This window comes from Styela clava, chromosome 7, assembly GCF_964204865.1.
Source record: "Styela clava chromosome 7, kaStyClav1.hap1.2, whole genome shotgun sequence".
NCBI lineage: Eukaryota > Metazoa > Chordata > Ascidiacea > Stolidobranchia > Styelidae > Styela > Styela clava.
In genome coordinates, this window is record NC_135256.1 from 3,274,766 (window position 1) to 3,285,603 (window position 10,838).

Below are 10,838 nucleotides of genomic sequence, written 5' to 3' on the forward strand. Positions count from 1 at the left end.
AGAATTATTTTATTGTTCTACCAATACGGCACCGCGAACCCTCAGGGTGAGCGAGTAACTTCGCTCAGAGACGTCAGAGTTCAAAGAGTTAAACGAGTTGACTGTCTTTAATTCCCTAAAAATATTTCAATTTCTATTTCAGCGTGCTCACTGAAACAATTTAAGAACCATGTTGGGAACCAGATGTGCAAGAGATGTCCTTCCTATAGCAGTTCAATGGACACGGGTTCGACCATCTGTGCTTGCTCGCATCATTATTACAGAGCAGATAACGATGACCCGACGAAAGAATGCACAAGTAAGGAGGCGATTCTATTTTTTGAAAGAGGAGAGGGGCATTACTATATACACAAGTGTGAGAGGGGTAAATTATTCTTTTCATTCTTTTCGGTGGAATTTTGTAACCCCCGAGTCTTGAGCCAAGTCGAGTCACGGGTCATCTGAGTTCGAAATCGAGTCAGTCATCGGGTAGGGTTTCATTGACGGTTAGTTGAAGACGATTTCGAGTGATTAGATTTAGATGGCTCTAGTTACTTCAAGTCTTTTATTACTAAAAACTAGAGTCCAACTCTTGTCAACACTGGGAGATGCATTTCTCGTTTTGAAAGAGGGGTAGTTAAAACAAATACTAAGCGACTGAGCGATACTACTAAAGACAACACTGCGAGGGGGGAACCTTTTTTGTTTTAAAAGAAGAGGAGCGATTGAGTGTAATATTTAAAGGCAATAGTAGACAAAGCAATTTTATGAGGATGAAAATATTTCGGAAGTTAATATTGTCGTTTCTCTCTCTATTCCGATGTTTCTCTCTCTTTATAAAGAGTTAACTTTGAACCAACCAACTCTTTTTCAAGTAGCTATTTTAAACATAGCTCATTTCAATATCCTATGGTTTACAAAACCCGATATTTAGTTTTCGGTTTTAGTTCAGTATGTTTTATAAACTAATACTAATTAGTTGAATATACTAAAGTAGAACTACTCATATATAAGAATTCTTATACGCCGTTTTTTTCCAAAATGTTGAAAGTGCTCATTAGTCATTTTCGAATCAGCCCAATCCTAAATTTTGGGGTTTTCAAAGCCTTGAATTTCTTTGAAATCAAACAATCTCCCGATCCTATCACTGATACCAGTAGTAAAATGTTGTTGAAAAACGACCCAATTCAGTCAACAAGTTTCCTATTCGTGCAAAATGACCCATGTCCTTTCTGGGTCGCAATAAAATGACAATAACAACAAATGCCTAACAATAGACTGTCGAGTACTTCCGCACTTCTATTGGAAACAGATGTAAACTTGGACGGCAAATCATTTTTCTGGAGGCGTTTTAACGTGGCCTAGCGGGTAAAGCGTTAGACTTAACTATGATGACATCGTATGTTGAATATCTCCGGTTCAAATCTCGTACACATCATCTCACCCAGACTATTATACTTTGGGGATGAAGTACAATAACACTACTATTAGAAACAGATGACGAATAATATGGAACGGTTTTTATTGCGCAACGCCTTCCTTTCGAATTAGACGCTGTATAAGCAAACACTGACAAGAAGCGTGATGGTGCCTCTGAATCCACTGTGTTATTGGTAGGCGCGTAGTCCCCTACCACCCCCACAATTTTTTTAAAATGTAAAAAAGAATCATCTTACATAGCAACTTTCGTAGCTTGAAGACCCTCAATACTCTAGTAGAAAAATATCGATATATTTCAGTTAGCTTAGAATTACATAGGCAATGCTGAAAAGGAAAGATCCTTTGCTCATTCCAAAAATAGTAACTTCTTACATTTCGTTGGATATCAGTTAGTGCTAGGGATGTTGATTTGAACTCGCGATTTGCAATGCCAACACAAATCAGTCAAACTCATACAACCGCCAGTCTATACCGCCACGCTTAGAATAACATTCACATATTTTACGGGTAATTCATCCCAAAATAATTTATGAAATTGGGCAAAAACAGACAATTCCTCTTTCCGCGTGATTTGATATCAAAAACCCTAACAGGTGGGAGAAGCGATAATATACGATCACGACCATCAAGTTAATGGAGGGTAGCTAGTACAGGATTTCTCAAACAAGGCCCATAGTATGGTTCCCAGCATTTTATTTTATTTTAGGGGAGTGCTCCCATATTTAGGGGGTGGTAGATCGCTTACTATTAGCGATAAAATTATTTGTGAAATGTATTTACTGACCATTTGCACTGGTATATAGTCTTCATCTATATCCAAACATGGATACAGTGAATTGCGTAGACACCCATGGCGCTGAGGGTCGGACGACCCCATTTTTAATGTAAAAGGGCATATTTCTGTGTCATGCATAGCGAGTCTTCGTAACTTGTAGCGCTTTTTAGACCCTCAAGGGCCTTGAAAATCCACGTTTTTCGGACCCGCCAGCCAATACCGTCCAATTTTACGAAATTTCAGAGCCCCTCCCCCCCCCCCTCTTTTAAAAATTTTTGGCTACGCTCCTGTGCGACGCCAACATAGATTCTCTTATAGAGCTTAGGGTGGTAGATCTGTTACCATTAGCGATAAAACTATTTGTAACATGTTACCTATCTTTAACTGATCATCTGCACTGGTATATAGTTGCAGATGGTATATAGTCTTCATCTATATCCAAACATGGATACAGTGGATTACGAAATAGCCATGGGGTTATAGGTCGGACCCCCATACCCACCCATTTTATCGGAAGAAAAAAAAAAGCAATTCATGCATAGCAATTTTTCGTAGGTTGAAACGCTTTTTAGACTCTCGATGGTCTTGAAGATCTACGTTTTTTGGACTCGCCAGCTAATATCGTCCAATTTTACGAAATTTCAGAGCCCCCCCCCCTTTAAAAAATTTTTGGCTACGCTCCTGTGCGACGCCAACATAGATTTTCTTATAGAACTTTCTCAACACCGGCTTTGTGGGAGTGTGGGTAGCGCAAACTTATGATAACTTATCGTTATATTAGAATAATATGTATTCGCTCTTTGATTATCCGATGTTTTCGTACAATTTTATTGTTTATGGTTTATTTTGGAACGCGAATCACAGCTATATTAGTATTCAATATAAGTCACGTGAACATTGTGAAATAGCTTCCGTCTTTATTATGACGCGACATATCTGATTGTCACGTATAAAAGAATTAAATAAACATGTATTATTATCTCACAAATGTCAATGCCTCGATGAAAGAAATATGTTTGCTTAGAATTCTATAGAGCGTATGCCATGAATAGAAATATCGACGCTCTTGATACGAGACACGCGATATGTTGATATATCTTAATTAATTCCAGCGTCTTAACCTTTTATTGAATAACAATAGGAATGGTAGCTTTTCTTATATGCCTCCTAACAAGGAATTGTATGTGAAACCATCGCTGGGTACATGGGCGTAGCCAAGAATTTTGAAAGAGCGAAGGATGGTGGGATGTTCTAAAATTTTTAATTGCCAAGTGAACATCGCACACAAAAAAAAACGAATTCCATGGAGGCCACAGGAATTTGTGAAAAAAGATATATAAGGACGATAGCTTTCTACCAAAAAATACAATCTTCAACCAATAAAACTTTCCAATCAATTGGTCCAGTTAATGAGAAAGGCAATTCTTTTACAAGAAGCAGAAAAAAAAAGAAAGAATAACATGATGATCAACAACAACATCAAAACGATTCATAGATTCACTTTGTGTCAAATAATATAAAACATATAACTATATTCATTTATTGTTAATTCCAGAACCGCCATCAAAGCCAACAAGCCTTGTTTCAACTGTTAACAACACATCGGTAACCTTGAGTTGGAAACAACCTTCAGACGATGGCGGAAGAAATGACGTGTCCTTCAGGTAACTTGGAGTGTTTGCAAAATTTGTTTTTATGCGATGTATTTATAAGTCGCTCCGATTCCACGGCTTTCTTTCGGTTACCAGTCCGTGTTCACTATGAAAATATCTAACGCGCTTTTTATTTCAAGTAAGGACCGTCAAAAGTTTGAACTGATGTCCTACAATATGCATGAAGCTATCATTTATTAAAAGTCCCGGTGATGCAGCGGGCGTGATATTTGAAGCCAAGAATTTGCTAATATGATTAACTAACTCTAACGCTTTAACCATTAGGCCTTTACCTTTGTACAAAGCCTAACTATGAATAAAATGTATTTCGATTCATACAAAATTCTCCTTTTCAGGTTGAGCTGCCTGCAATGCAGCACTGGATTTGAAAACTGTAAGCCATGTCCCCGTTCAGTTGAATTTCAACCAAGTCAGTCAAAGCTAGCAAGTACTGCAGCAACGGTTAGAAGACTCAGCGCTTATTCCTACTATGTCCTGAGGGTGAGTCGATTAGGAAGTTTTCAAATAGTTTAAGAATGAGAGAAACGGATGGTGCCTTAGTTTTAAAATCTTTAATCTTACAGGCTCACAAAGTATGTTTCCAAGGCTGAGGAAACGCAAGGACCAAGGGCCCGTTGCCCACTATTAAAGTTAGGTTTGCCAGTCGATGTAAACTATTAAAAAGACACCATTAGTACAATAATGTTTTCTGCGTGGGAAGCAAAATTGTGTTAAAAATAGGAACATCTTAGCATAAATCTAGAAATTCGAAGATTTTTACCCGCGTTACCGGTATTCAAATGTATATATTCCATTCAAGCATGCATGAAAAATTTTCGTTCGTTTTGCAATTTACAATGGAATATAAGACATAGAAGCGCAACTACATTGCACAGTCTTAATAGTTTATATTTTGTTTATAATATGTGTTACAATAATTATAAAAAAAACACATTAGTGGTTTTATTATGTAGGTTCATTATCTCGAAATTTATCATTCTGAATTGTTTCCAGGTTTACGCTGTGAACGGCGTCACAGACAAAGCGTTGGCTTCAGGCGAAGACGACGATCGATTCCTAGAAGCCAGAGTTGAAACAAGCCAAGCAGGTACGGTATTACAACAAGCTTACCACCTGGGCCGTTTAATATAGTGAATAAGTAGTGTTTTATCGTTTACATTTTATGTCTATCCAGAAAGGTTTGACCTGGGGTATTTAAACAATTTGGACAAAAGCATATTCGAACAGCGGGCAGTCTAAATAGTTAGCATAAGCAGCCTGATTTAAACAAGTGTTTGGACGAATGCAGTAGGCTACGTCAGTTTTATTAATCACTGTGCCACTTGGTGCACTCGCCGTTTGTTGTACATTAGGTGTTACTATGCTAGTTATTTGTAAATAAACCGTTTTTTATCCATAGTTTTGTATTAAGTCCGTTCCGGCCCAGTCTATTATCTGTAACTGGCCCACTCAGAAAAGTAATTGAGCACCCCTGCACTACAGATATTTAGGCTGTGCTGTTGAAATGATAAATCTACCATTCCATACCATCCATTGCACGTTTCTATAAGTGAATCCCTCCTATTTCTTACAGCACCGTCTCCAGTAGTCGGCGTACGCACTGACACAAACGGCATCACTCCAAGTTCTATTCTGGTGATATGGGATCAACCGCAGATGACAAACGGAGAAATCATAGATTATGAGGTCACAGTGCAAAAATTTAGACAGTCGTCAGATTCGGAAAGTTTCGGATACGTCGACCCTGATAGCGTGGAGCCTACGCGTATTAATTCAACTACAAATCAACACATGAAAATCGCAAATTTGACGCCCGGAACTGCGTATATTATAATGGTGAATATAAGACTTTATTATTTTAGTTTAAAATTTTATTTAAAGAAACTTTGGAAATCTTGTTGCTCGCGCTCTCGGGTATCCATAAAGTTTTTTTACAATTTCAGTTTTGTTTTGAAGTCAGTTCTCAATATATCTTATTCAGGTTTGCTTTTTCAATCTGTAATTGCTCAAGTATTTTTACTTCATTTAATACATCTGTGAGGGCCAAAACAATATTTGGTATCGATAAATAACCTTTGCAATTTAATACGTCCTGAAGCTATAGATAGTTGGCGATTAGGGTCATATTTTCATTCCTATTTTAACTGTCTGTATGGCAGCCCACGGCGAAGACTATTCATTTGATGATTGGAATCATACACCCATCTCTAATTCTATCCTCCATTGGTGATTTACGTTGAATGCCGTTCAGACGTCGTTTCGTAGCGTATACCAATTTTTATTTCAATAGCCCAAAAGACCCCAATTCCTCAACAAGAGAGCACATTTTAATCGCGATTGGAGCAATATATCTCTTCCTATTACTAAGTTTAGCTTTTAGCATTGTGCGGAGTAGCACTTAACGTAGCTCCTAACAGCGCGTATATTTTTAACTTAAAAGCACTTTTGGATTGATACAACGCGAAACGAAACAGCGGAACTTGCTTTACTATTTAAATCCTGTCCTTCAAAATTGCCAAAATCTCAAAATCTAATCATTTTTTAATTCTAAACTCGTTATGAGAACACTTTTTCACACGATATTCTAATCCAGGTACGTGCACGGACAACCGCCGGTTACGGGAAATTCAGTGTTCCCATAAAAGCTGAAACATCAGGGGAACACCCAACTCAGCCAGGAGACGGTTCTCTCGTGGATGGAGATCGAACTCTTCAACTTGTTGTCGCAGTAGGATGTGGGATACTCATAGTTATTCTAGTGATCGTAATTATCCTGTTTTGTACAAGGTAAAGTCATCTTTATAATTGAGTGATCCAAAATATACCTAAATGGTGTAACACTCTGTCAATAAATTCCTACGCGGATAAAAAAAAAAAGTCTGACCCTCAAAAAATAGAAGCCCTAAATTTCCTATTCAATGTTTTTAACACTTGAACTTCGTTTTCTAAAAATAATGTATGATTGTTCCTTTTACTTCTAGAAGAAAACGATTTGGCAAAGGAAAGAAACTTGACATGGAAAAACAGCCAATGTTTTCCAAAGAGATTCCAGGACACAAAACTTACGTTGACCCAACGACTTACGAAGATCCGCACAGAGCTGTAAGAGATTTTACGAAAGAGATCGAGGGGTCGACAATCAAGATTGAACAAGTTATTGGAGGAGGTACGCATGAATTTAAAAAAAAAAAAAATTTGTGATAAGTGTGATAAATTGGTTAGGCAATGCCGAACTAGAAGGATTTTAATGCCTTCAGGTACAGTAGCTCTTCTCTTATTCCTGGGTTCATGGGCGTGTTAAGAGTGAATGTTTGAAAACTTACTACATAAATTGTTAAGTCTTAATGCAGGAGGGCCAGGCCAATAAAATTTTTGGTTATTGATCTTATGACATGTGTTGTTCGCTTTGCACAAGTTTCTGTTAGGACATTACAACGTCATAGGGATAGATAAATTACACTCAAGTATAGGCTTTGCAATGCAAAGAGAATGGTATTACTCGCACAAACAATTTTTCCTTGTGGGCCACATTTGGCCCGCGGGCCGCGGATTGCACACCCCTGTCTTAATCAATGAGAAAGAGACAGAGAGGGAGAGAAATGACAGAGAAATAATGACGGAATTATTTTTACATGTTTTCCTAATATTTCATTCTTTATTCAGGCGAATTCGGAGACGTATGCCGAGGTCGTCTGCGCCAAGCAGGGAACCCCGAACAAGACGTTGCGATAAAAACCCTCAAAACGGGGTACACAACACAGCAAAAACTAGATTTCCTTGGAGAGGCCTCGATTATGGGACAATTTGACCATCCTAACGTTATTAGACTGGAAGGAGTCGTGACTAGGACAAGACCGCTGATGATCGTCACTGAATTCATGGAAAACGGGTCCTTGGATACTTTTCTCAGAGTGAGTATACTTACAACTAAAAATTATTGCTTTGTTATAAACAGTAGATGATTGTGCTTGTACTTGGCCGTAGAATAAAGGTGAAAAAATGCCTAATGAATAAATAAAAATTGATGTCATAAACAACCACCACGAAACATACACATTAAAGACATTTCTGGAATGGAACTATATTGACTTGAGTTCAATCCGAAAAATGACGGAATGAGAAAATACCAAGCCTGAAAACTCATTCCGCAAAAATAATATTGTTTAAATATTGCCTGCCTTCAAAAAACTAACATTTTTGTGAAAAAAATCGTGAACTTTTGTATTACTATATTTGACTTGTGAATTACATTGCGGTAGGTTGAGACCCAATTTCATCACCGTAGACAGGGTGTAATAAATAGTGATAGGCTCTGTTCAGAACCGAATGATTCTGTGCCTTTCAGAAACATGATAGATCTTTATATAAAAGGTATGCCGATTTATAGCCATCGTAGGAGTAAACATGTAAAGCACTTCATAAGCAATACACCATCTTTAAGCTTTATTCACGCGACTCAAAAATTTAAAATAAACACGAATTTGCTTCAGAATCACGACGGAGAACTCACAGTTCTACAGATGGTCGGTATGTTGCGCCATATCGCCGAAGGTATGAGATACTTATGTGAGATGGGATACGTTCACCGTGATCTTGCTGCGAGGAACATACTTGTTGATGACAGACTTGTCTGTAAAGTGTCTGACTTTGGATTGAGCAGAGTCTTAGAAGATGATGCTGATGCTTCTTATATTACTAGGGTGAGCGGATGCTTTTTGGTTGTATTAAGATGGATCGACGAAAAAAAATTATCTGATGAACTATTGCTGTTGATGAACTACAACCTTTGACCGGTGACCCGGTGACAGTTCCGGGTTCATCCAATTACCAATCATATTTAAAGTCCTGCAATATGTGATAATAAATATATCCTAATCCAATAGTTTCCAACCGGTGGCTCGGGGTCCACCAAGAGGCCACAGATCAGTTGAAGGGCCACAATGCCAGGCGCATTTCACTTTTATTTTTACTAGAAAATTAGCCCATTTTCCCAGTGTCATTGCTTGATAAGGTTACTTCACAGGATTTCGAATCTACCAATCAAAATAACACTATAAATACCACTAGAATAAGAAATATGGGATATAAAAGGTTGGAAATCACTGCCCTTATTCATTTTTAATGTGAAACTGGTTTCGATATTAACTATGATTTATTTCACAGGGCGGAAAGATCCCAATCCGATGGACGGCGCCAGAGGCCATTACTTTCCGTAAATTTACTTCCGCAAGTGACGTCTGGAGCTTTGGCATCGTTATGTGGGAAGTAATGTCATACGGAGAACGTCCATACTGGGGAATGTCAAACCAAGATGTGAGTATTTGTATTATTCACATATTATCATGGTTTTGTACCCTCCTTTCCGAGACAACTATATTTAAGTTCAGCTGGACTATTAATAAAAGTAGGAGAACGTTTATATTAGGAAATTAGGAATGTAAAATCAAGATAAAGCATAAATATTAAAACCTCCATCCTAGGGATTTAATAAGTCATCCCCCGGTTGCGATATTTCCCCACTGCCGTTTAATCGACTCAATTATTTTGTTTGTAGTGTACGCAAAAAAATAATAAACCCCCATTATATTGATTTTATATATTTGTCCCTCAGAAATTAGTTAAATCCGCTTCGTACAAGTTGTAATAAATTAGGAACGACATTCCATTTCGGCCATTCCAAAACTAGTAGATTTTGTTAATTAGCGAGTTCTTTGGTAGTTCCAGAGCCTTTGTATAAAAATAAACCGTGTATTCACAGGTTATCCAAGCAGTCGGTTCCGGTTATCGCCTCCCAGCTCCGATGGACTGCCCTCACGCTCAACATCAGTTAATGTTAGATTGTTGGAAAAAAGATCGAAACCAGAGACCGAAATTTGTTCAAATCGTCTCATCTTTGGATAGAATGATAAAGGAACCTGCGTTGTTGAAGGTTACAAATGATTCCACGTAAGTATTCCGTTATAGAGCATCGGTTCCCAAACGTTTTGTTCATGCGGCGCCAAATTGTCAGGGAATATCAACGGAAAAAATGCTGCTTTAAGAAAAAAACTCAATTTTGTTATCGTTTTTGTGTACATTATGCACTTTAAAGTGTGTAAACATGTAGGCCTGAGAAATAAAGTCAAAGTCAACTCTTCTTCCCTTCTTCATTTTAAATATACTGCAGCTCGCGAAATTGCAGCAAGTAGTGTCTATCTGTATCGAGGGTGTCAAACTCAATCTACTCAGGGGCCACTGCAGGCAAAGTTTGGGTGGGTCTGGACGGCATCAGGTTTTCCGCAATAAAAATATTTTTTTTAAACACAAAACAAGTTGAAAACATTTATGAACAAATTGAGACTAAATAAAAAAAATAACTGAGGATATGACACACTAACAATAAACATTCATACTGAAGGGGGTGCCATAAACTATCGTCCTGCGGGCGCAATTGGCCCCCGTGCCGCAAGTTTGAGACCCCTGTTATAAAGGGCAAATAAAAAATGTATTCTCTGCGTGAACCCTATGTTTTATTTTTGTTATTGTTTTGTATTCGCAGTGCTGCACGCAAGCCAAAGACTCCACAAATCCAACATGGGCGGGGCAGTGATACATTAACCACGCCCACCACTGAATCAACCAATACGACATCTTCAAACAGAACCACGCCCAATGACGATTTGACTGGCCAAGAGGAGACTCCTTTAGTTCGCAAATCGAACGACAACTCTCCTAATGGAACGGGTCCCGTACTTTACAAACGAGGCGAAGATGTACTTATATCACCTACAAGTGGGCATTCAACTCCTACTAAAACCACGCCCACTACTAGCCCCGCCTCTCTCGGTGGTTGGTTGGATGAATTAAGTCTCGGCCAATACAAAGATACCTTTATGAAAAATGGATGCGCTTCATTGGAGCAGGTTCTTCAACTAAATGCAAGGTAAAAATCTTACTCATATGCAAATACGTATAGATGAGTATTGGAGTCC

At 38.2% G+C, this 10,838-nt stretch overlaps 1 protein-coding gene across 1 annotated transcript in view; it reads left to right on the plus strand.

The window, feature by feature from the left end:
* The window catches only part of LOC120328310 (ephrin type-B receptor 3-like), an 81,026-nt gene that overhangs the window by 67,768 nt on the left and 2,420 nt on the right, over positions 1–10,838 (plus strand). Inside the window, exons 8-19 of the mRNA XM_039394758.2 lie at positions 143–298; positions 3,750–3,858; positions 4,203–4,347; positions 4,861–4,954; positions 5,441–5,703; positions 6,461–6,654; positions 6,849–7,033; positions 7,531–7,778; positions 8,358–8,567; positions 9,031–9,180; positions 9,626–9,813; positions 10,406–10,789. Of these exons, the coding sequence (XP_039250692.2) occupies positions 143–298; positions 3,750–3,858; positions 4,203–4,347; positions 4,861–4,954; positions 5,441–5,703; positions 6,461–6,654; positions 6,849–7,033; positions 7,531–7,778; positions 8,358–8,567; positions 9,031–9,180; positions 9,626–9,813; positions 10,406–10,789 (2,326 nt within the window). The remainder of the gene's footprint in view (positions 1–142; positions 299–3,749; positions 3,859–4,202; positions 4,348–4,860; positions 4,955–5,440; positions 5,704–6,460; positions 6,655–6,848; positions 7,034–7,530; positions 7,779–8,357; positions 8,568–9,030; positions 9,181–9,625; positions 9,814–10,405; positions 10,790–10,838) is intronic.